Source organism: Microtus pennsylvanicus, chromosome 6 (assembly GCF_037038515.1).
Source record: "Microtus pennsylvanicus isolate mMicPen1 chromosome 6, mMicPen1.hap1, whole genome shotgun sequence".
In the NCBI taxonomy this organism is placed as follows: Eukaryota; Metazoa; Chordata; class Mammalia; order Rodentia; family Cricetidae; genus Microtus; species Microtus pennsylvanicus.
The window spans coordinates 2,029,862-2,053,942 of record NC_134584.1 but is presented as its reverse complement, the minus strand read 5'-3'; the positions used below and the strand labels follow the sequence as shown (position 1 = coordinate 2,053,942).

Here is a 24,081-nt window from a genome sequence, read left to right as displayed (position 1 = left end):
CCCCAGATCTTGCGAGCGGCGGCTGCTGCTGTTGCTAAGGGAAGGGACGCGCGGGGTAGCAAGACCCGAGAGGATATCCAGCCGGGATAGCTCGACCCCTTCTGTAGGACCCTCCCTGCGCCGTGCCCTTGAAGAAACCGGATCGTAGACCCCACCCTGGGGCGCAACCCAGGGATCCCACGCGACCCCGGAGCACCACTCGGATTCTTGCTTGCCGGCTCGCTTGCTAACGTTGGGAACCTTCCCTAAGGGGCACACGCACTGTTTCGGTCCCTGAGCACCCGCAGAGCGGAGGAGGACCTCGTTTCGGCGGGGGAGTCCCGACGAGGATTGGAGGCGACCCGCGGCCCCCAGGCCTCCTGCGCTCGCCGGGGATGGAGCCGCAGCCCGGCGGCGCCCGAAGCTGCCGGCGCGGGGCCCCCGGCGGCGCCTGCGATCTGAGTACGGCCACGGAGTCGGCCTCACCTATGACCCTGGCGATCCACAGCACCACGGGGACTCGCTACGACCTGTCGGTGCCCCACGACGAGACCGTGGAAGGGCTGCGCAAAAGGCTGTCCCAACGCCTCAAAGTACCGAAGGAGCGCCTGGCTCTGCTTCACAAAGACACGTAGGTAGCGCGCCGCCCTCGCCTGCGCGCCCCCTGGCACCAGACCGCCCCCTCGGGCCCGGGCCCCGGGCGGAAACAAAGAGCGCGCCGCGCTGGGAAGCAGGGGGCAGCCAGACGGGGGGCGGGGGCGCGCCGCGCGCTCTCGGGCGCCCTCTGCGCGGCCTTACTTCCCTGGGGCCCCCCTCCCCCGCCAGGGTCTGCACAAAGGCAGGAGCGCCCCGCGGGGCCCCAAGATGCACGGGAACTACGGGGGTGGCACGACAGACGTGGGCCCCTGGGATGGCACTGGGAGGGGTCCAGTCTCTGTGCGCCTTGGGGGGGCGCACAACCGCCCCCTCTTGTGCCCGCGGTCTCGCCGCTTCCGCATCTGCTCGGCGGCCCCCTCTGCGTCTGGCTGTCTCCCCATCACTTACGTCTCTCTGCCCCCCTTTGTTCTCGCTTCCCCACACCTCCCCCAATCCGGTATTTAAATCGCCTCCAGGCCAGGGAGTCTCCCCTCCCCTCACCCCCTCGCGGGCCTCTGGGGACAACGCAGTGTCCATCCCCAGCGGTGGGGCCCTGGTGGGGGAGGGGCGAAGGGGGAGGGTCTCCTTTGTTTGAGCAGCAGACTGTGCCGGGGAGGGAGGGGGAGAGCCCGGGTCGGCGGAGCCCCCGAAGGCCTCTATCAGAAAGGGCCGGAGCCCCGCGGCGCCCACAAAGACGAGCCCGGACAAGAATTGGGGAGTTGTAGGCAGGAGCTGCCCAGGAGGGGGGCGCGGGGGAGGGTGGCAAAGAGCCCACGGGGGTTCAGGTGATGGAAAAGTCTTGTTCCTTGCAGATGGGAGGCTGCCTTAACCTGGAGTTCAGTCAGCTGGTTAATGGGGAGGGCTCACAGGAGTGAGAGGCCTCCTCACCGGCACTTGGGTCTGGGGAGCGGTAAGGGTGTGAAGCGCTCCCCTGTCGTCGCCGTCCCTTGTCCCCCCCCCCCCCCCTTGCGCACGCACAGCCCTCCTCCAAGGCCTCCGCTTCCGCGTCTCTGTGTTGTCTCCCGTCTCACCCTCTTCCTTCCTACCCCCAGCCGGCTCAGTTCGGGGAAGCTGCAGGAATTCGGCGTGGGGGATGGTAGCAAGTTGACGCTCGTGCCCACGGTGGAAGCTGGCCTCATGGTAAATGACTGAGGGACGCGTGCCCTGGAGGCTCCTGTCTCTTGGCCACCTCATTGCATAAATGCACCATCCTGCCCCTTACAAAGAGCTCTCCCACCCACCGCCAGCACATGGGCTCTCCCCATTCCCTGCTCTAAACCTACACTGAAGACACTTTTCGTCCCTCTCTTGTAGTCCCAGGCCTCGAGGCCGGAGCAGTCCGTTATGCAAGCTCTGGAAAGTTTGACTGAGACCCAGGTAAGCAACTGCCACCCTCTCCCTAACCCTGCTGGGGGGGGGGGGCTGCAGGCAGCGGCTACGCCTAGGGACCATGCAACTCTCTGGACACCCTTAGAGCCTCCAGTTGTTTGTGTTTCCCTGGTGGCCTGTGGGGGAAGGGATGAAAGCCCCGCCTCGGTGCCAGCTTGGCCTGGTCACCACTCTTCCTCCCTGCCTCCCCCAGCACCTGACCACCTGACCTTGAGAAGTTTTCTCTCCCAGGGCGACTGCCACGGGTGGGGGTGGGGGAGTCCAATCTTTTGACCGGTCCTAACCATGGGTGACCTTGACCCGCGCTGGCTGGAACTTGTACCCTCCACAGCCCGGCACACTCTTAATCTAGAGTGTCCCCCCCCCCCCCAAAAAAAATCTGAACCAAAACAAAAAATCCTCATTTGGGAGAGCTGTGCCTCTGGGGAAACCAGCCGACCAAACTTAGCCCGGCCAAGGCAAAGCAGCAGTCATCCTCCTGTCTCTCGGCCTTTGTTCCCTGCCCTGGCAGGGGGAGGGGCAGGCAGGGGCACCCAGCCCTGGGCCAGGGAGGCCTAGACAGGATGTTAAGAAAATATTTAGTAAGCAGCCCAGAGGGAGGCTGGGCCTGGCTCTGAGGAGGCTTCCAGGTTTTGTTGAGCACCCCCCCTCCGCCCCCCATTCTTAACCATAACAGCGCCTCCTCTCTCACAGCCCAGTTCCCTAGCTCCTCCAGTTCTCCAACAGAGCCACACAGGCAGCTGGAGTTTGTCCCCAGAAGGAGGGGAATGGCCTGTGCAGGGCCCTCACTCCATAGACTACAAACCAAACCGTAGCATCCTACCTAGTGGTGCAGTGGACACTGGGGCCTCAGAACACTCCAGTGGTCCTGCCTCTCTGGCGGGGTTCCTGGGAGCTAGCAGTGGGGGCTGAAGGTGATATCGGGGCTAGTTTAAGCAGACTTGCACTTGCTGGCCTGTGGGGTGGTGTGCCTGGCAGGAGGGAGTTAGTGGGTGCTGGGTGTAGCCTTGAGGTCACCAGAGTGGATTACTCAGCAGGCCACTCATTTGCCCTTCCCCTGGGAGAAAGGGGTGATCCCAGCTGCCCAGAAACCACTTCAGGCTCTTCCCTGTAAGGATGTGGGGCACAGAGGAGGGAGTGCAGGGTGGGGGCTGCTCTCCTGCCTGCCCACCCCTTCATCCCCTCCCTATGGGGCCCCAAGCGGAGAAGGTTACTCCAGCCCTCTGCCAGCAGAGCCAGGGGAGGGAGGGAGTTCTGCGAGGCGGTCTGGTGACTCATAGGCCTGTGTCACTTCTCAGAAACCTCCCCACACACACACACCCTGGCCTCTGGGGAGAACAAGGCAGATAGTCTGGGTCCCAGAGGTGGGAGAAAGGGTGCCCAGGGCATCCAAGGGTCAGGTAGGCCCACAAATCAGCCCTACAGAGTGTTGGGGGAGGGGAGGGTTGGCAGGTCATCTGGAAGCCCTTGGGGACAAGCCTCCAGGCTCCCCCCCCCAGGATATATAAATATTTATCTTGGGGAAGCAAAGGTTAACCATTAGAGCTCCTTCAGGATCCAGCCTGCCTCTTGGGTGGCTCAGCTATAAAGGGGATCTTGAGGATTCTCTTAGCTAGATTCATAGGCAAACAGGATCTGGGGGCTGCGGGTGGGTATTCAAGGGAGGGCAGCGACCATCATCCGCTGGGCCCTGCCCCATCTGGGCTCAGTTTCCCCTTTAACGGACCCAGAACCAGAGGCCCCAATCTGACCCACCTCTGTCCCCCCCACAGCCCCCAGCGACACCCGGGCCAGGCCGGGCTGCCGGAGGAGGCTTCCGGAAATACAGATTGATTTTATTTAAGCGTCCGTGGCACCGACAGGGACCCCAGAGCCCAGAGAGGGGCGGCGAGAGGCCCCAGGTCACACTGCGGGGAGAGCTGGGCTGGGTTGGGCTGGGGGCATCAGGGATGAGAACCCCCTCAACTGATGAGTGTCTCCCTACTTCTGTCTTTAGGTCAGTGACTTTCTGTCAGGCCGCTCACCTCTGACTCTGGCCCTTCGCGTTGGGGATCACATGATGTTCGTACAGTTGCAACTGGCTGCCCAGCACGCCCCGCTCCAGCACCGCCATGTGCTTGCAGCTGCTGCTGCAGCCGCTGCCGCCGCCCGGGGAGATTCCAGTGTAACTGCCCCAGTGTCCTCACCCTGTAGGCCGGTGTCCAGTGCCGCCAGAGTCCCCCCGGTATCCAGCAGCCCTTCACCTGTGTCCCCCTCGCCTGTCACCGCTGGCTCCTTTCGATCCCATGCAGCTTCCACAACCTGTTCCGAGGTGAGGATGGAAATAATTATCTTTGTATTCGGGGGCGGGTTTTGAGGGCTCCAATTGTAGCCTTTGTCAGGTGCTCTTCCCTGACCCTGAGCCCGATGAATTTATACCTGGAATGCCGGACTGAGGGGTGAACCCATCACGACCCTACCTACCATTTTCCAATCTCTCAGCAGCAGATGGACTGTTCCTCCCCGGCTAGCAGCAATGCCACCTCAACCCCAGGCAGCAGCCCTACCCCTCGCTCCCGCAAACCCGGTGCCGTCATCGAGAGCTTCGTGAACCATGCCCCTGGGGTCTTCTCAGGCACCTTCTCTGGTAGGTGTCACCACTGGAGTGATCTCGAGATCTCATGTACTGGGTAAATGTCTTCCCCAGCAATCTGGGACATGAACTGGTATGACTCTGGACACACGGGACGCCATCTGTAGTTCATGTGTGGTCACTGTGATATTGGGGAGGTCTTCAGAGTCCCCCCAGACATCTCAGCATCTTGAGTAGCTGGGGATAACGGATGGTCTGCCACCAGATCTGGACACTGCAGACTGCCCTGTCTGCCTGTGTCATTGCCACTCTGAGAACCTGGACTGCCTTGGGACTCACGATCCTTTCCACTTGCAGGCACACTGCATCCCAACTGCCAAGACAGCAGTGGGCGGCCACGGCGAGACATTGGCACCATTCTGCAGATACTCAATGACCTCCTAAGTGCCACGCGGCATTACCAGGGCATGCCACCCTCCCTGACCCAGCTCCGCTGCCATGCCCAGTGCTCACCTGCCTCACCAGCCCCCGACCTCACCCCAAAAACTACCTCCTGTGAGAAGCTGGGAGCCACTTCCCCCACCTCCCTGCTCCAGGGCCAGAGCCAGATCAGAATGTGCAAACCCCCTGGTAAGTGGCCCTGTTACCAGCCTTCCTGCTTCTCAAGGCCTCCTCTGTGTGCTGGTGGGTGAGGGGACAGCTGACCTGACTGGGGACCCCCTGGAGCTGACAGCTGCTGCCCCCCCCCCAGACCTGCCCCAGCTGGGAAGAAGAGACAACTGTGTCTGCATAGAGTGTCCTTGTGTGCTCCAGGGGGCTCCTGTGCCACTTCCTCCTTCCCCTCCCCAGGCCCATCTCCAGATGGCCTTGGGTACTTTCATGAATGACTGAGTCAGGTCTAGCCCTCCAGACACAGCCTACTCCTACCCACACTGTGGGTTGATAATGACCACTGCTCAACCTAGATCACCTGCTTCTGTAGCCATGTTTACGAAAGTAGGAAACTGAGGCACAAGCTTTTTAACACTTGTGATTCTAAAACAGGTTCTTTTCATTTTTTTGTTTGTTTGATTTTTGTATTTATTAGCAAGACCGCCAGCCCCTCACTAGGGAATTTTAGGCAGAGGCTCCACCCTGACCACACTCCCAGCCCCTCACTGGGGATTCTAGGCTGGGGCTCCCATCTCTGAGCCAAGCCTTTATTTTCAGAGGGGTTTTTACTTCGTTGTCCAAGCTGGTCTTGAACCTGGAATGTTTTGGTCTCTGCTCCTAAATAATCCATGCATTGACTAACAAACTACATTTTTTGCTGTTTAGCTTTTTTGTTGTTTGAGACGGGGTCTTACCATGTAACCCTGGCTGTCCTGGAGTTTACTATGTGTAAACCTAGCTAGTTCCCCATCCTCCTGTCTCTGCCTCTGGAATGCTGGGATTAAAGGCATGTGCCACCAAGCCCAAATTCCTTCCTGCACTTCTCAAGTGGCTGACTAAACTAAATTTTTTTCCTTTTCATTGATCAAATCCCTGTACACCTCTTACTCAGGCTGCCCTCCCCAGCATATTTCAGTAACTATAGCGTGAGACTGGGGCAGTGGGCTTCCTCGCGCCTTTCCAGAGTCTAGCTGACTGGTGCTCCAGCGTCTGCAGTGGGGGCTTGAGACTCACAGGTGCCTGGTCTCCCTTTGTAGGAGACCGTCTGCGGCAGACAGAGAACCGTGCTACACGCTGCAAAGTGGAACGCCTCCAGCTCCTGTTGCAGCAGAAACGCCTGCGAAGGAAGGCGCGGCGGGACGCTCGGGGTCCCTACCACTGGACCCCCAGCCGCAAAGCTGGTCGCAGTGACAGCAGCAGCAGCGGGGGCGGAGGTAGCCCCAGTGAGGCTGGAGGCTTGGGCCTCGACTTCGAGGACTCCGTCTGGAAGCCTGAAGTCAACCCGGACATCCAGTCCGAATTCGTAATGGCTTAAAGGATCCAGCCCCCTTGGGTCTGTCACATCTCCACCCCAGACACGGGGCGGGTGGGGCACTACAGCCTGGACGCTGAGCAGCCCAGCTCTGGGGGGCAGGAGATCACCTCAATTGCCACTCACCAGCCTTTCTGATTCTTTTGTAACTCTTTCCCCCGGTTGCCCTGCATCCCTGGTCACACGCCCATCTCTTTCTTCCCTCACCATGGTCGGTTCTGGTGGCCTCTGCGCCAGGGCCCTTCCCTCCCACCTTCTTCAGCTCCAAATATGTAGCAGTCTGTTCCCAGATGCCCAGACGGAGGAAGCCACCCACCCCCAGCCCTTCCGTTCTGCCTAGCTCTTCCCCACCCCCTTCCATAACCCGATTCAGGTTTTTAACTCAAAATGTAGATTCTCCAAGAAGCACTTTACAGATGAGGGTTGGGGACCCCAAGATGAGTATCTACCACCCCCATCTGCAGACTTGGCCTCCACTCCAGGCCAGCTGGATCCCTCCACCCCCTCCCCCCAGCTCACAGGGATACCTTTGTCCACAAAGCCTTCCTCCTGCCTCCTGGCTGGCCCCGCTATTGCCATGCTAGTTAGATGGAGGATGCTGAGGCTGGGGGTTGTCGGTCAGGTGGGGACGCTCCTCTTCCCCACAGGAAAGGACAGACGGACTCTGCCACCTTCTCTATGGACACCAACCCGGCTGTCCTCTCTCTCCCTCCCCACACCCACTTATTTCCCTAACCTTCCTTCCCAGTGGAGCTTGGGGAACTATTTATAGATTTCATTTCTGACTGAGCCAGTAATGGTTGCTATTCTCTAGGGAAGAAGAAAATTGGGGTAGGTGGGGGCGGGGGCCAGAGAGACACCCCTGTACCTCTTGTCCCCAAGCCCAGCTTAAGGGGCAACCTCACCTGCACCCAGGAATGGGCAGTGGGGTGCTGAGCTGTGAGTGCATCAACCCCCCTCTGGGGAGGGCGAGCTGCTGGCCCAAGTTGGCCTTACTGATCATGGGCAACTGCCCTCCCCTCGAACTGGGGCTTTTCAACAAGGGTTATCTTGTGGGTATTTTTTTCCTCCACATTTTTAAATTTTGTGCTAATGGGATGTGTGCCCGCCTCCAACATCTGTCAATTTTGTGTAGGCTCCACCTGTCCTCAGCTCCTTTGTTCTGTCTGAACCCCACCTCCCCCACTGTGTTTAACCTTAATGGTTTGGGATGTGAACGAGTGTCGGCCTTAGCTGTAAAGTTTTTTGTGGAGGGTGGGTGGGAGGGGATTGGTTCCAGAGGGTAGAGGCCAAGCATTTGGTTTATTTTTTCAATCTTCTTTTCAAAAAGAAAAGGGAGGGGGATACATGGGTGCATTTTTTTAAGCTGTCTTGGATATCTATTTAAATGTGTGTTTTTTTTGGTTTTTTATGATTTTTTTAAACTGCCTGTGATGTGTCCCCTGAGCTGAGGGTGGAGGCCTCAGGCAGGAGCCGAGCCCACCCATAGTTCCCTCTTTCTGCTGACGGACTTCCCCCAGATAGCATTAGCCACCCTCGGGGAGAAAATCCAGCTGTGGGGATCCACCTCACCCAAGTCTCCTTTATTGAAATGAAATTTGGAGGGGGGACCTTACACGAGCACCTGATTTCAAATAAACGGAAACGAGACGTGAACTTTAGTCCTCGCTTACTCCTTCAGGGTCCCAAGCTGTTTTCCCCAAAAATGGTTTCCCACGTCCCTTCCCCAGCTTGGGGCTGGCAGGAAGCTGCCTAGGGTGGAGGGAGGGAGGGAAGGCCTAGCCACTTCCTGCTACCCAAGGCCGGAAGTCCCTTTGGGCGTGGGGCTGGGGCATGCCCTGGGTGAGGCTTTCACCCTCTCAGCTCTGACTGTCAAGTGGGCCAAAGACGGGAACTTCGGAATCAGTATCCAGTCAGACACTCCCTGCTCCCAGCTGTGGGAGGAGTTCTGAAACGGAAGTGCTTCCTAGAGTCGTTCCACTCTACCCCCTCCTCGATGGCCACACTTTGAGGGTCACGCACCAGTTTTCCAGGTCTTTGCTTCAGCCATACCCCTTCTGGGCACTGCAGTCTGGTTATGATTGGGAACTTCCCGAGGTGGCTTGCCCACCTTTTCCTTCCCCACGCCCCACAAAGGGCTTCTCTAAGATCCCTGCTCCAAGCCTTCTGGGACTAGGCTGAGACAGTTAACACTCTCTGAGCTCCTTTAGTGGAACTCCCACTTTATAGCCCAGAAAACTGAGGACTCCAACCCAACACTGGGCACGGAATCTACAGTCTCTATTCCTCGCCACGAAGGCTGGGGGATGAGGAGTGGGTGCCTTCCCCAAGGGTGGCCTGGGCATCTCCACAGTGCTTTCTGCCCCTCCGCCCAGTCACCCCAAATCGTCCCCACGCCCACGCCAGGAAGGCGGATGTCCCGTCAAGCCTGATCCCAGGAGAGTTCATGGTCAGTAGGCCCAAAGGTTTGGGGACATCTGAAACCACACGACGTAGTGAGGGTGAGAACACAGTGGGGCGGCTTCTACTTGTCGCTCAGCGCTCAGGGAGGCAGCCACGTCCACAAGCGGGGGGGGGGGGAGGGTAGGCGTCCCAGGGGATCTCAAGGTCTCGCCCCGGAGATGGAGCCTGTGTGTTGGGGACCCTGTCAAATCACAACCCCAGATCATCCCATCACAACATCACATTGCTTTCTACACCCCGCTCGCCCTCTGCCTGAACAGACTAACAACCCCAGGGGGCGATCTAACCCCGAAGTGGAGGCCCAGAGCGTGTGGTAGGGACGGAGAGGGAAACCGAGGCTCAGACAGCAAAGGCTGCCGAAATCGCAGAGGGGCGGGGTCGGCCCTTAGCTTCCTTCCGCTCCCCCCCCCAGCACCCCATTGAGGAAAAAGCTGAATGGGAGGGGGCGGCCCCCGGAAACTCGACGAGATGGAAACGCGGTTGCCAGGGCAGCGCGCCGCGAGAGGCTCCCGACGTCACCGCGGGGAGGGCACCCCGTCCGCCCCCGCCTGCGCCTCAGTCCAGGCTCCGCCCGCCCGCGGGTGGCTTCATTGGTGGAACCGCCTGTCGCTCTTCCGGACGCACCAATAAATTCGAGGTTCCCCTGTGGAGGCGGGACTTCAGCGCGCCAAGGACGAGTGCGCGAGCGCAGAGGCGCAGCGGCCCCGCCCCGCTGCCCGCGTGTCTGCAAACTTGGGGGCGGGAGACGTAGCCGAGGCTTGACGGCTGAGGCTGGGCCTGGACGGAAGAGGGGGCGTCCCTGGGGGCGTCGCACGTGGACCCCCCAGCACAGGCACGCCACGTGCACCGCTCTGTGCACACCGGCATTTCCTGCTGCATCCCCGCTGGTTCGATTGACCCTCGCCCGGTTTTCTTGCACTTCCCAGCCTTTGGGAGGACTTGAAGAAGGGAGACTACCTGTAGGAGGGGGCTTTGTGGGACGAATAGGAGTTTGCCAAGTATTGTTGGTAGAGAAAAGAGTGTGTTGTGGGGCAGCAGTCAGGTCACGTTGTGAAGCGGCGGGGGGCGGAGGTAAGAAAAGGCAAAGCTGGCAAGGGCGCTGGAGGAGATCCCCCAAGTCTAGACTTGAGCTAATGGGGCGGGGTGACTGATCATGACCCTGGTTAGAATCACCCTTTGGGAGGTGGAGGCAGAAAAAGTAGAACAGGTTTGCCTGAAAATCCCAATAATCTGGAGGAAGCTGCTAGGGATGATAGCAGGGATGGAGGACGAGGATTTTTTAAAACGCACGCAGGCAGTTTGGATGAGAGAAGGATCCCCAGGGCGGGAATTCCAGGTCATCAGCTGCCTTTGCTTGTGGTCTTCGTAAAGAAGTGGGGGGGGGGTGGCCCACACCTGTCACAACACTCAAGAGGCAGAAGGGTAACTGCATGGTCGAAGCTAGTCAACAACCTTCTGCTCAGGTCGGCCTAGGGTGGGGGCTGGCGACAAGGAATGGTGTGGTTTGCCAAACCCTCCAAGGGGGTACCCTCGCAAAGGGGCAGAGTTCTGTGACCAGGCAGCCGGGGGCGGGGAGAAGGAGGCCACTAGGGGTCGTGGCTTCCTGCCAAAGGCTGGAGTCCCCTGGGGGGAGGGGTGGCCACTTTCCAGTCGGGATCTGGGGACCTGGCAGCAAGCTCTGAGATGTCAGAGGTCTGGAGGTGGCTGTCCGTGGGCAGCTGGGAGGAGCAGAACCCGTGGAGGAGGCCAGAGATGGTGCCCGCAGGGCAGAGCCGCCCCCGTGGGGCTCTAAACAGCTCCACCCTCCTGCCCGGCCTTGGGAAGGAGACTATGCTGGCGGCAGCTGGGCGTGGAGCTCTCCCCTAGAGTCTGATTCCAGCCCCACCCACGGCCACCTAGTCCTCCCCGGTGTCACGCGGGGCAGGTGAGCCCGCTCTGCCTGCCGAGTGGAGGAGGAAGGCTCCCTCGCTCCGGTGCAAGGCTAGCTGGTTCCCTGTTCGGTCTCTTCTAGCTTTTCTCTATTTCCCCTCTACTTTCGTCCTTTCACTGGCTGTCCCACCCCTCCCTCCCCCACTTCCGCCCCTCCTTCACCCTTCCCCCAACCCTTACATTCCAACCTCCGCCCCCGCCCCCAGCCGTGGGGCCAGCTGCTGCTTTGGGTGTCCTGGGGACGGGAAGGGAGATGGGTCCGGCCCTGGGTCAGAGGTCCTCCCTCAGAACGCTCGGACCGAACCGGAGAGGGTGCCCCTAACCCTGCTGGAATGTGGGCGGGACTGGCCCCCTTCGAATAAGGAGGTCACCCCTCACCCCAGCAGGCAGCCGCAGACAGCTGTCACACCCCACAAAACTAAGCTGAACACCACCAACCCCCAGCCAGGAACATTTACTGAGGACTGTGGGGCAGGCTCCCGGTGAACAACACCTACCTCATGACCCTGACCCCGACCCCGCGCTTGGTTCTTGGACGGCCTGAACCCTGCATGCCCCAGTGGTATAAGACTGTTGTCTTAGCTGCTTCCCAGAGGAGAAAGAGGTCAGCTGGAGATTTTGAGTTCAAGGCCAACCTGGGCAACTTAGACCACCCCACCCCCGCTGGCCAAGTAAGAAACAGGTTGGCTTCCTTTGCTCTGTGGTGCTGGCCTAGCTTGCCTGAATTTCTGTGTTCCCCACAGGAAACAAAAAGAAGAAAAGGAGTTGGTGTTTGTTTATTTTTATTGTTTTAAATTGACTTAACTCATATGTCTTGAGTGTGTGTGCACCGTGTTCATGGTTGGTGGCCACAGCAGATTTAAGAGGACTTCTTTTGGATCCCCTGGGACTGCAGTTACATTACAGACAGTTGTGAGCCACCATGTTGGGAAGCGAACCCAGGTCTTCTGGAAGAGCAGAAGCTGTGCTAACCTCCAAGATAGCTCTCCAGCCCAGAGAGTTGAAATGTTTGCCCAGGACACCCTCCCTCATCAAATACCCACAGGCCACCAAGGTCACTGCCTTGTGACCAGTCCTCTGTAGTCATTTCCTGGTGGGAAACAGGAGTGTTCACAGGTGTGCGCTGAGGAAGTGGCTGCCTTTTGTTAGCCAGTCATCTGGGCTCTAGAGATAAAGGGGGGGTCAGGATTTCTAGGTTACTTTGCACTACAGAGAGAGGAAAGTCTTGCTGGGCAGTGGTAGCACATGCCTTCAATCCCAGCACTTGGGAGGCAGAGGCAGAAGGATCTCTATGAGTTTGAGGCCAGCCTGGTCTACAAAATGAGTTCCAGGACAGCCAGGACTGAACACACACGCACCCAAAAAGGAAAGTCTTTTGCAGAATGTTGGAAATACACTCAAATTGGGGCAGTTAAGTGACAGCGGAATTAGCTGCCCATAGGAGAGCAGGAAGGAAACTCAGCAGATGCCCTTGACCCAATCCCTTTCAGACCCTGGAGGCTCCCCAGGTCCCACTCACTCCTCAGATGAAGCATGAGGCCAGAGAGGTGCCCGGGTGCCACCTACCCAGAGCTAACCCTTTGCAGCTGGGTGGACAGGTGTTCCAAGGGTTCAAGGGCCATCTGTTTGCATGGAGACCCTCTGGGCACCCTGAGGTTGACAGATGCTTCATGACCTGTAACTATCCCCACGCAGCAAAATGCAGAGGAAGTACCACAGGCCTCCAGCCCCAGGCAGAAGCTGCTCTCTCTGCCCCCCCCTCTCTGCTTGCCCGGAGGCTGTCTGTGCTTTCCCCTGCATGGGAAGCCATGCCAGAGTCACGTATGTGCTTGGGCACACTGAGAGGACAGGGGTGGCTCTTCCTGCCCTGGGATGATGAAGGTGGAGAAGGATTTTTGGCAAACAACATCTGAGGACCCCTGGGGGTAGATACCCTACAACTCTTCCATCCTGCAGAAACCCAAATAGGTCATTTCCCAGACAGATGAGCCACCTAGCTTCTGGGGTTTCCTGGGTCACTCGTGGTTTTTGGCCATCTGATACAGACCTTGTGGATGGGTGTATGTGTCCACATGCCCCTGCGCTGCATTGCTCTGTCCCAGCCCTAGCTGTTAGAGAAGACAGACAAGCAGGTATGGGAAGCCCTAAGAAAGGCAATCTACCAGATGCCAAAGGCATGTCGAGTTTGTGACTGAGCCTGGCGGGTCTGCGGCAGAGGATGAGGGTGTGCACGTGTATAACATGGTCTGTCATAGGATGTGTGCGCTGGCTGGGGCGTCCCTTTGCCGGTCAAGGCCCAGTCTGAGCCAGAACCTCAGGGGCCAGGCCTCCCAAGCTTTCTTATTCCCATTCCTGGGGTGTGACTCAGGGCTGCGGGGAGGGATGAGTCAGAAGAACTTGGGCCTAGTGCCCCTGGCTGCAGACCCTGTCCAGAAGCAGAAAGCAGGCCCTCTGGGTGGCAGGAGGCCAGCCCCTCTCCTCAGACACCTGGGGCCGCCTGAGGGCTCAAGGCCCACCAGGAAAAGGCAAGTTCAACTCCTACAGCTGGCTCTGGACTTTAGCTACACTAATTGGGAGGCCCTGTGTGTCTCTGACACAGCTCTTGTGCCCACCCCTGGAACATGAGTCATGCCAGCAAGCAGAGATGGCTCCATTAGCACCTACCCCAGTCACGCACACCTAGCCCTGCCCTGAACATCTACATCCAGGTCGTGAACGCATTTGTCAGCATCGCAGCACCCCGTCCACCCACCCTGTCCTTAGGGAACGCGGGTCAGCCGTGCAAAATTAATCACACACGGAACAAACCCGCTTCCCCGTCCACAGAAGCCAGATGTTTCTCCAAATCCTCACGGGTCTCCAGCCCACGTGCACACATGTGCGCCACACCTGGCAACACACACACACACAGACTGCATCTCCACCCTGGCACTGATCCCCAAGGACGGGCACCAGGCTTGGCCATCACAGTCCCACTGTGCACCCCCGCCGGGCAGAGGCCAGGTGCAGAGTCCCTGGCCCCCGCCAGGCCGAGAAGGGGGCGGTAATTACGCGGCCCCAGGGTGCCCCCACACAAGCGCCTTTCATCCCGGGCCACGCCCGTCCCCAACCCAGACGCTCATTACTGCCTCCCGCCCGGTCATTAGCTCAGGTCGGGGGAGGACCTGGCAGGGGGTGGGTGGGCGCGGTGCCCCTCATCGTCTCCATAGCGACACCCAGGAGCCGAGCTCGGTGCCAGGAACTACAGATTGAGTGAGCTCGCCTTCAAGGGGTACAGGTGGCACCCTGCATCCCTCGGATTTATAAGTCAGTTGGGATTCAAGACGGCCCCAGTGGGAGCACACACGATGGACCCGACGGGTGAGTTCTTGGCCAAGTGCACTGCCATGACACGCGGGAGTGAACCTCGGGCATGGAGTCCAGCTATTCTGATCTCTTGTACAGGAAAGCCGCCTGCGAGCTGGGCACGGCGATTTTAAACCGGCACTGTCCTGGTCTCTGTCTGCGATGGCTGTTCAGGACAGCGACGTCTAGTGGCCAAGTAGCTGGCGACCATACAGAAAGAGGCGGCGGGACGGCGGTCCTGAACGCTCCAGCCGAGGTTGCAGCGCCCTCTCGTGTCCTGTCAAGCACCGAGCACCATTTTAAGGCAGGGGTTCACTGCGTGGATGGAGGGGTGTGTGTGAGAGAGAGAGGGTTCCAGCTCCTTTTAAAGCCCACCAAAATAAACAAAGGGTCATGGTGGCACGCTGAGCCACCTGGCTATGTGGACACAGGTAAGTGCACGGGGACACACTTTTGACACAAGTACACCAGAGCCTCAAGAGATGCCAATTGGAGCGGTATCCACGGGTCACATATATTTACTCGCCCTTCTGGGGATTCGAAATGGCCCTGGGTACTGGTGGAGTCCGGCCCAAAGGAGCTGGTTGGTAGTAAGCTTATTAAGTGGGTGCCGGTTAAATGAATGAATGAATGAATCAATCAATGAATCAATGAATAAATATGGCAATTCCCAAAACCAGGAACTGGAAGGTCTCATAATGGGAACGAGACCAGGGGCCCAGCATGACTCTGGGAGCTGGGATTACAGGGATCCAGTTTTCCCTCCGGGAGGGGGCACACACGGGGGGCTGCCTTATTTCTGGCTCGGCTGGCTTGCAGTCCAGCATTTCCTGCGAAGCACGGTCCCCTCCCCTCCTGGATGGTGCGCGTTGAGGGGAGGGAAGGCATGTTGGTTTCTCAGCTCTTTTTAATAACCTCCTTGCGTGAGTGGCTGACGCAGCAGGCTGCTCTGACGGGGATAGGAGGGCTGAGTGCTGGGGGCGGGGAGTGAGGTGCAGAGGGGGTGGTCATGAGTCACCATCTGCCATCTAGGAGGAGGGAGCTTTGTGTCCCTGAGGGGTTCTGGCATCCTCCTCCTCCTGGGCACAGATGGGTCACCTCGACCAACATCATTCAAGGGTCAGTGAGTCTGGGGCTTGGAGCAGGCTTGAGCTGCTTTGGTCCTCTATGTCAGCAGATCACACCCTCAGCACATCTGGGGAGAGGTCGCCACCAGCTGCTCCCTCGGGCAGAAGGCACTGCCTTGGTAAGAAGTGAATTGCCTGAGTTAGAGGCCAGCCAGGTCTTCCCATATCGTGAAAGGAGATGCCATGCTGTGGCCTGGCGTTGAGGACATTATCCCAGCCTACAGAGGACAGGCCAGGAAACTTAGGAGGGCTTAGTGGTAAAGAATACTGGCTGCTCTTAGAGACGACCTGGGTTCAATTCCCAGCATCCACATAGAGTTCATAACTGTAACCAAATATGCCCTCAGGGGTGCTGGAGAGATGGCCCAGAGGTTAAGAGCACTGGTTGTTCTTCCAGAGGTCCTGAGTTCAATTCCCAGCAACCACATGGTGGCTCACAACCATCTGTAATGAGATCTGGTGCCCTCCTCTGGCGTGCGGACATACATTGAGGCAGAATGTTGTATATATAATAAATAAATAAATCTTAAAAAAACAAATATACAAATATTTGGCCTCAGTGGGCACAGGGCAGACACATGATGTACAGACATTCAGGCAAAACACCCATATACATAAAAATGCAGTTCTGTTTTGTTTTTTTCTCTTTTTTTTTAAAGATTTATTTATTTATTATGTATACAACATTCCTTCCATGTATGTTTGTATGCCAGAAGAGGGAACCGGATCTCATTATAGATGGTTGTGAGCCACCATGTGGTTGCTGGGAATTGAACTCAGGACCTCTGGAAGAGCAATCAGTGCTCTTAACCTCTGAGCCATCTCTCCAGCCTCCTGTTTTGTTTTTTTCATATGTGTATTTTTTTTTTTTTTGGATTTTCGAGACAGGGTTTCTCCGTAGCTTTTGGCATATATGTATTTTTAAGAAAGCTACGGATATAGGTCTGTGTAGCCCCTGCTTAGAATCCCCCAGTGAGGGGATGGGGGTATGGCTCAGGCTTGCTTGAGGCCCCCGGTTCGATCGTAGTGCGGGATGCAGGCGCTCTACCAGCTGTGTGATGTGCACCTGCTTGGGGGAGGGCAGAAACCAGGGTTCAAATGGCAGTTATGGAGCAGGTGGGATTTGTAGGCAAACTAAATTGGGTGCACGTGAGGTACCGCAACAAGTCTGAAGAGGAGCCCAATACTGGGATGACTTATGGGATGTCGGAGAGCCTAGGCGTCAGTTGTATCGGGAGACACTAGGGAAGTCAGATGGATTCGGGTTAGAGGAAATGGCTCATGGGTAAAGGCGTTTGCCGCTAATGCTGAGTTTGGTCCTCAGGATGGAAGGAGAGACTCCAGAAAATTGTCCTCTGGCTTCCACACACGCACTTCAGCTAAATAAATGTAATAAAAATATTGGGAGAAAAAAAAAAGACTGGAGAAGTGTGAAGTCGATATGTCAAGGTCCGTGCCTTATTTGTGAGTCCCACGGAGGTAGCAAAAGCCTGGAAGTTCTTTGTTCCCCGCCTCAGGCCAACCGGGCGGGGAACGCGGAAGTGGGTCAGCTCCGCCCCCGAAACGCGCTGTCCAGGCCCCCTGGCCGCTAGCGGGCGGGAGAATGCGGCCTGGGCACGTGGCAGCCAATCAGAACGCTCAGCGCCTCCGCGCGGGCAAGAGCGAAGCCGGGACAGTCCCGCCCCTCCACTAGAGCGGAGCTGCCGAGTCTGGCGCGTCGGATTGGTCAGCGCGGCGTAGTGGGCGGGGCCCCAGGGGAGGGGTATATCAGGCGGGACTCGGGCGCTCCCCCTTGCACTCGCGCGTTAGGAAGCTTGGGTGTGTGTGGCGCGCTGTCTTCCCGCCCGCGTCAGGGACCTGCCCGACTCAGCGGTGAGGGCCCTGGCGGCACCGGCTCTGAGGGGCCCGGGGCGGCGGGCGGCCTGTGACTCCCGGGCGAGGCGGAGCCGCAGCGGCACGCCCCTGGGATTTGGGGGCGGGCCCGGGTTGGAGTCCACCCCGCCGGCGGCGAGGCGGGCGGCGGGACACCGGGACCTCACGCATTCCGGAGGGCGTCCTCCACCGCGTGTCATCCCCGGGCTGATGCCGACTTAATGGTGGGCTTTGTAAAATGGCGGCCGTGAGGCTTTGAAAAGCTTTGCCGGCGAAATGGCGGGACTGCGGAGTGCCCGGATGGAATGGCGCAGGGTGCGCGCGTGGCGCATGCGCTGCTCCGTGGGCGGGGCGCGCCTAGCTCCAGAGCCCCGTTGTCCGCCGAGGTGGAGCTGGGTCGCCTGTGACCCGTTACTCCAGGTGGCTGTGTCTCGGTTCCGTCTTCCCTGTGTGGTTTCACGAGGGGAAAAAAGCACATGTAGTTTTGAATGTTGCCCTTTTACGTCCCAAATTTGTTTTTCCCAGGTATAGTGGCCCAGGAATACTGTAGTGGACTTGTTCTCCAAGCCATTAGGTCTTCTTCTCCCTAGCCAATAATGACTTTGTTAAAATGCCACGCCCCTCTATAGCCACGCCTCTCAGGCCAACCTCCTCTCTCGGAGTCCACCAAGCAAAAAGCACTTCTCTAGTCCTTGGTTGATGAGTGGGCTGTGGCCCCAGGATGCATCCCATAAGTATCACAGCTCCCTGACAGCACCCAAAAACATATTTCAGTGATGAAGCTTCTCTGACCCAACTGTCAGCTGGTGAGGCTAGGAAGTCGCTGCCATCTCTGTCCCCAACCACACTCATCCTCTTGTAAAGTGAATAAATTTCCAGCATGCCATTCTGGCTGGGTGATCTAGACCTTGGAGTTCTCTGGACAGGACTAATGAAGATCCACTGAAGGAAATGGGCTAGAATTCACTGTCTTAAGCAATAGAACCACCACTTACAGTCAGCCTGAGTTATATGGCAGTCTTAGATGTGGGTTTGGGATGATAAAGCCGAAAAGACTTCCTTGTGTCTGGTTTTGAGATGAAGCATGTAGCTGAGGCTCATATCAGACTTGCTGTGTAGTTGCAATTGGTTTTGGACTTCTGACCCTTGTTCCTCCGTATCCCAAAGGCTGGGATGATAGGAGTGTTTGCAAACAGTCCCAAGCTGTTCCACAGAGTCCTTTGTCTGATGTTTCCACCTGAGTGGCTGGATGACGGTGTGAGCCAGGTTCCCCAGGAAGATCATGGGTCACTTCTGTATACAAACGTAGAGAAGGAAGGGGCAGGAGACTCCTCAGAGCTTTCAGGACTGCAGCATCCTAGCACTTACGCTCATGCAGGGAGTTCCAAGGCCGTCCTGGGCTGTAAAGGGAGGTCCAGTATGCTATCTGGCTTCAGTCTGTGGAGGAGGGGTTAAGGCAAAAGAAACATTTGTGGTGTGTGCAGGCTGCCATGGCATCAGACGAAGGCAAGCTTTTCGTGGGAGGGCTAAGCTTCGATACCAACGAGCAGGCACTGGAGCAGGTCTTCTCCAAGTACGGGCAGATCTCTGAAGGTGAGACTTGGGTAAGGGAGCACCGTTCTTGGTTTCTGCTCTGAGGCAGACTGGGCACAACTAATGACTCTCCCTTACAGTGGTGGTGGTAAAGGACAGGGAGACCCAGCGATCCCGAGGCTTTGGGTTTGTCACCTTTGAGAACATTGATGACGCTAAGGACGCCATGATGGCTATGAATGGGAAGGTGAGGATCAAGTCAGCCAGTTTGGGCTGCATGGGTCTGGTGTGGAGTAGGCATGCTGACCCTCCCTCTGTTCGGCAGTCTGTGGATGGGCGGCAGATCCGAGTTGACCAGGCTGGCAAGTCTTCTGACAACCGGTCCCGGGGATACCGGGGTGGTTCCTCTGGAGGCCGAGGCTTCTTCCGTGGGGGACGCAGCCGGGGCCGTGGGTTCTCTAGAGGTGAGTGCTGAGGTCCTTGGACTGGTGGTGGGACTGCTGTAGGGACTCCCTGACTGTTCTGTCGTCTACAGGTGGGGGAGACCGAGGCTATGGAGGTGGCCGCTTTGATTCCCGGAGTGGAGGTTATGGAGGCTCCAGAGACTACTATGCCAGGTGAGCCAGATGGGAGCCCCAGGGAGATGACTCAGCCTTGGTGACAGCAGCTGGGCCTAGGCTATGAGCAGAGGGAGGGTTGCCCCAGCTGAAGGGCACAGGTGTTTTTGTTTTGTTCTCTGCTGAATACCCAGCTGGCACCAGGGCCTCAGTACAGGGCAAGCAGCCCCCACTAGGAACCCACTCTTGCCAGCTGCACTTGGTGCAGGGCTGAGCCCAGTGTTGCTAGGCATGTGCCCTTTAGTGTCCGTGTGTCCTTCCACAGCCGGAGTCAGGGTGGCAGCTATGGTTACCGGAGCTCGGGCGGGTCCTACAGAGACAGCTATGACAGTTACGGTAAGTCTGGCTCCAAGGACGCCACCTAAGAGGCCTGTGGTTGGGCTTGGTGAACCCTTGTGCCCTCAGCAACTTAGGCCACTCAGCCTGGGGCACAGCTCCCAGAACTGCCGCACAGGACAGGGTGCCTGCCAGGTGCATGGGACCCTGTGCCACCTCCCGTGCGGGCGGAGCACAAGCTCCAGTGCCTTTACATTGTCCCGCTTCTGTCCTCAGCTACACACAACGAGTAAAAGCCCTCTGCGTCCAGATCGTCCTTCCATGGCTGTAATTAAGATGGGGGAGCTTCGCTGAACATTGTGTAGTGAGCACCTTGTTCCCACTTTTGTAGTCCTTTCCGTTCTGACCCATCAACAGCCTGCTTCTGACCGAGATGGCCTCGTGACCAGACTTTTCTTTTTAAGGAAGCGCTGTCTTTTTAAGCATTATAAAAAACGTTTTTGAAAGTACTTCAGATTTTACTTTTTTACAATGAGCCATGGTTTTTTGTTTTTTTCTAAATTGTCTGGGTTGTGTGGGTTTTTGGTTGCTTGTTTTTGTTTTTTTCGGGTTTTTCGGTTGTATTGTTTTTTTCTTTTTTGTGTGGTTGCCCATGAAGTCTGGCACCCCACCCCTCCTGGGATGAAATGGACTCTATTTGAGCAAGCCATGGCTCTCCAGCTCCCCAGCTCCGCTGCAGAGCACAGCAGCAGGTCCTGCCCATTGGGCACAGGTCGCGGCCCATGGGGATGCACAGCAGTCCAGCAGGCTGTGGAAGTGTTTATTTATATTGTCCTTTTTTACCGAAGACATGCATACTCCATCGATGTTGTATTCACAGTGGCTAAGGAATTCTTGTATGCAGTTTCTTTGGCTTCACGAAGCCGATTAAAAGACGGTGTGAAACGAACCTCACTCTGACCATTTCCCTTTCATTGCCGACACACTGAGCTGCGGCTCCGTGGCCAGCAGAGCAGCTAGGAAGGCAGGGCAGTGCGGGAGGCCCAAGCAGCCCAGTGGGAACGGGAGTGGGCAGTGTTGAGGGGTAGCGGGGTGGCAGAGGCCTTGGCCAGTGTAGGGCCGGGTACAGGGAGGGCCAGTGAGGCTGCCTAGCGGCTGCGCCCCGCCAGTTCCAGGCATTCTCTGCTAGCCTCCGAAGCCGCAGCCCTCGGGGGACAGATGCGAGCCACAGACCCTCCGAGACTCGCCTGCTGCTCCCCCCGCTAGCTCTGTGCAGCTGGCCTGTGCCTCGAGGTAACACTTTCGCTCGTGTCGCATCCCTCTGATTTATAGCTCACTTGGACGGAAACTTAGGCCTGGGGTTGACCCTTGCTTTCTAGAAGTCGGGTCAAACTGGTGGTACCTCCTGCCAGTCCTCCCGAGGCCGGCCAGAGCCACCGGGTGCCTGCCTTTGTGGACATGTTTTTGTTCCTTGCTTGACAGGCTTTAGACCCGCGCTGCTGTCCTTAGTTTTTGCCCAGAGTCCGTGAGGCTGCTGAGCAGGGCGGAGCCTGGCTCTGCCCAGGGGCTGCAGAAGGGCACTGATGCCCTGGGCCTTGGCCACCTTGGGACGAGCCACGTGGGCGCCGAGAGGGTGGGAGCAGAGAGGCTGGGAGGCGGGAGGGCGCTGCAGAACCACGGGGATGCCGGGGTCACGCGCCTCTGTTTGGCAGGATGAAGGGGAGCCAACCTGAACCATGGGAGAATGGCTGTGGCCGTGACTTCGGGTCCTAGGAGGCTCCCCAGGAGCAGGAGCCGCAGACTGCATAGTCGGCCAGGTGAGTGCACGGGGTCTGGGGCTGGAGTCCCTGGACGCCCACGGTTCTCAGAGGTCTGGGGGTCCCCCGGGGCTGGACTGGGCTTTCCTCACCCATGTCCTCTTCCTCTTCCCTTCCAGGCAATTCCTGAGCGGACACTCGCTCCCAGGCGACGCAGGCTTCCTGCAGGCCCAGAGAAAGAAGCTGGGGCAGGCGTGGTTGCTGGGGCAGAATGTTGGGGGGCTGCCTGAATAAAGGGCTGTGACCCAGAACCCTGCTGTGTTGCTTGGGTCTAAGATATGGTGGGAGTGGGAATAACTCGGGCGTGGTGGGGAGGAGTCTTGCCGCCCACCTGTCATCCCAATCAGGCTCTAAAAGGAGAAAAACCGGCAGACGCACGGGGCATTGGGGGCGGGGTGGGGCGGGGTTGTGCTCACTTCCGCCTCGGCTTCGGCATGGCGCCGCCGCGCACGCTGCTGCTGCTGCTGTTCCTCCCGTGCGCCATCCCGGACTCCACAGAAAACTCGAGCTGGACAGCTGTACCTCGCAATTATACACACCCGGGGCCCTCGGGCACGGGTCCCACGCTGCTCCGCTTGTTCTACGTAATCACCGGGCTCAGCGGCCTGATCTCGCTCTACTTCCTCATCCGGGCTTTTAGGTGCGTTAGCTTGTCCAATCAGCATTTAGTAAGTCACTGTGGGGTGGGCGGGAGAGCACGTGACGCGGGCATCCGGCCTAGCTCTTGGTCCTGACTCCTGTGGTTTCTGGGCTGGCCTAAGTGGGCAGCGGCCTCAGGACGGCCGTACCCATCCCTCGGTCTCGCCGGTGCTGTTGTGACAGACCTGCAGAAAACCGCGCCGGACTGCAAGAACTGCAAAATTCGCTCTTCCCTTAGCCTTTTCTCAGAGGAGGCACTTTCTGTTCTCTTCTTTCTCTTCCCCTCTCTGTCTCTCCCGTTTCCTTCCCCATTCCCTTTATCTCAATAAACTCTACACCCAAACAACAAAAACAAAAGAACAAACAAACCAACCCTGCAGAATTGAGGCTCGGCAGCTAAAGCTTTGTGCCTAACATGCAGGGACCTGGGTGTCATTCCCAGGACCGCGTAGAGGTGACACATCTGTCATCTCAACACTCTGACCTAGAGAATTAAATGGTCGTGGGCTGGAGAGATGGCTCAGTGGACCTGAGTTCAATTCCCAGTACCCACGTGGTAGCTCACAATTGTCTTTAATTTAATAGGGAACCTAACACCCATGACAAAATACCATTGTGCATAAAATAAAAATGAATTAATTTAAAAAATATTAAATGGTCAGCCTGGGCTGCAAGACACTGACTCGGGGAAAAAAAGGCCCCATTTTTCCATTTTTTTCCTAGCTGTCAGACTGCGGCTTATGCTTTAAATAGGGAGCTGTGGCTGGTTTGCACATGTGCCTCCGTGGCTTTCACCATGCCCAGAGTTGCTCCTGTAGCTCCTCCAACAAAAGGACTCACATCCTGCAGGTGGCTTGGACCTTGGGGGTTGGAGTGGGCAGGAGCATGTTGGTAGGCTCTGAGGGTGTCTGTGCCCCCTGCAGACTCAAGAAGCCACAGCGAAGGAGATATGGACTTCTGACCAACAAAGAGGAGCATGAAGAGATGGCATCTCTGGACAGCGAGGAAGAGACCGTCTTTGAAACCAGGAATCTGAGATGGTAGGAAGGAGTTCATTGAGACAAATTAGCAAAGACCATGTCTCTAGGGTTCAGGGTCTAGCTCAGAGGTAGAACCTTCGCCTAGAGTCCCCCAGTAAAGGCCTGGAGGCGTGGCTAATCCCTCAATGAGGGTCAAGAAGGCAGGGTGTCAGGAAGATCTTGGTAGATTTAATGGAAACAGACCCAGGAGAGTTCCAGGTGAGAGCCTCACAGGGAGGTGGCATTGTGGACAGAATAGAGCTGCACTGGGGATGACCAAGTGGCATCAGGGCTGACTGTCCTGTTATGGTGATGGCTGCTGTAGAGCCAGGACCCATAGTCACTAAATCTGGCTTTCCAGGGCTCCTGAAGGAGGTTGACACCAGCTTTGGCACCTTCTGTGGTCTCTCTTCCCTACCCTGGTGGACTTGGAAGGAGCATCTCTTCCTGCAGGCTGGGCTGGACTAGGCTATGGAGGCCCCTCGAGCCAGCATCACTCAGTCCCACGTCTTGTCCTGTCCTGTCCCCTTGCAGATACTGAGGTGGGGGTGGTAGGCTACAAGGACGAGAGACGATGTGTCTTCTGCGGACTCTGATGTCAACCTTCCTGGAGGGCGTCTGTACAACCCCTCGGCTGCTCTGTAGGCCAGGACAATGTGACCTCACCTCACTGAGACCAGCCCACAGACCTGAGGCCCCCAAAGCTCTGTCCCCCTGCCTCCCATAAGTGACAAGCAGCCCTACAAGGTATGATGGAGCGAATGGACCTTGGGATCTCAGTGTGCGCCTTTCCGCTGCTTTGGGGACAATAAATGAAGCAGTGGCCTTGTAGCTGACCTGAAATCTCCCCCTTGATGTCACACCTAGATGACCTGGTGAAGTGGGTGAGGTTGTCATTCCTGACT

General features: G+C 57.6%; 3 protein-coding genes across 8 annotated transcripts; all 3 read left to right on the top strand.

The window, feature by feature from the left end:
- The first annotated feature begins 237 nt into the window (after positions 1-237).
- On the top strand, positions 238-8,195 carry Midn (midnolin). 4 transcript variants are annotated; one of them, XM_075975534.1, is made up of 8 exons: positions 238-610; positions 1,668-1,755; positions 1,930-1,992; positions 3,777-3,905; positions 4,001-4,315; positions 4,489-4,630; positions 4,934-5,206; positions 6,265-8,195. In XM_075975534.1, exons 1-8 carry the CDS (start codon positions 375-377, stop codon positions 6,540-6,542), a joined length of 1,524 nt encoding a protein of 507 aa, XP_075831649.1. In that variant the 5' UTR covers positions 238-374; the 3' UTR covers positions 6,543-8,195. The 4 variants fall into 4 exon arrangements, with proteins under 4 accessions (XP_075831649.1, XP_075831648.1, XP_075831651.1 ...); XM_075975533.1 differs by having other exon boundaries at positions 4,486-4,630; XM_075975536.1 differs by lacking the exon at positions 3,777-3,905.
- An 8,899-nt stretch (positions 8,196-17,094) lies between these two features.
- Positions 17,095-24,019, top strand: Cirbp (cold inducible RNA binding protein). 3 transcript variants are annotated; one of them, XR_012910855.1, is made up of 10 exons: positions 17,095-17,275; positions 18,760-18,868; positions 18,949-19,055; positions 19,134-19,272; positions 19,344-19,425; positions 19,691-19,761; positions 21,414-21,518; positions 21,638-22,186; positions 23,081-23,197; positions 23,711-24,019. XR_012910855.1 is itself a non-coding variant. In XM_075975530.1 (7 exons), exons 2-7 carry the CDS (start codon positions 18,766-18,768, stop codon positions 19,992-19,994), a joined length of 519 nt encoding a protein of 172 aa, XP_075831645.1. In that variant the 5' UTR covers positions 17,095-17,275; positions 18,760-18,765; the 3' UTR covers positions 19,995-20,650. The 3 variants fall into 3 exon arrangements, 2 of the variants coding, with proteins under 2 accessions (XP_075831645.1, XP_075831644.1); XM_075975530.1 differs by lacking the exons at positions 21,414-21,518; positions 21,638-22,186; positions 23,081-23,197; positions 23,711-24,019 and adding an exon at positions 19,978-20,650; XM_075975529.1 differs by lacking the exons at positions 21,414-21,518; positions 21,638-22,186; positions 23,081-23,197; positions 23,711-24,019 and having other exon boundaries at positions 19,691-20,650.
- Fam174c (family with sequence similarity 174 member C) lies at positions 21,953-24,019 on the top strand. Its single transcript, XM_075975531.1, has 3 exons — positions 21,953-22,158; positions 23,081-23,197; positions 23,711-24,019. Coding segments are annotated over exons 1-3 (324 nt in total). The 3' UTR covers positions 23,712-24,019.
- Positions 24,020-24,081: the final 62 nt, after the last annotated feature.

Excerpts from the sequence above, each read along its gene's own strand:
- Cirbp (XM_075975529.1), top strand. The coding sequence starts at position 18,766 with ATGGCATCAGACGAAGGCAAGCTTTTCGTGGGAGGGCTAAGCTTCGAT. Across the intron at positions 19,056-19,133 it reads TGATGGCTATGAATGGGAAG|TCTGTGGATGGGCGGCAGAT; the intron begins GTGAGGATCAAG and ends TCTGTTCGGCAG. Across the intron at positions 19,426-19,690 it reads TCCAGAGACTACTATGCCAG|CCGGAGTCAGGGTGGCAGCT; the intron begins GTGAGCCAGATG and ends GTCCTTCCACAG.
- Fam174c (XM_075975531.1), top strand. The coding sequence starts at position 21,953 with ATGGCGCCGCCGCGCACGCTGCTGCTGCTGCTGTTCCTCCCGTGCGCC. Across the intron at positions 22,159-23,080 it reads TTCCTCATCCGGGCTTTTAG|ACTCAAGAAGCCACAGCGAA; the intron begins GTGCGTTAGCTT and ends TGCCCCCTGCAG.
- Midn (XM_075975533.1), top strand. The coding sequence starts at position 375 with ATGGAGCCGCAGCCCGGCGGCGCCCGAAGCTGCCGGCGCGGGGCCCCC. Across the intron at positions 1,756-1,929 it reads CGGTGGAAGCTGGCCTCATG|TCCCAGGCCTCGAGGCCGGA; the intron begins GTAAATGACTGA and ends CCTCTCTTGTAG. Across the intron at positions 4,316-4,485 it reads CTTCCACAACCTGTTCCGAG|CAGCAGATGGACTGTTCCTC; the intron begins GTGAGGATGGAA and ends CCAATCTCTCAG.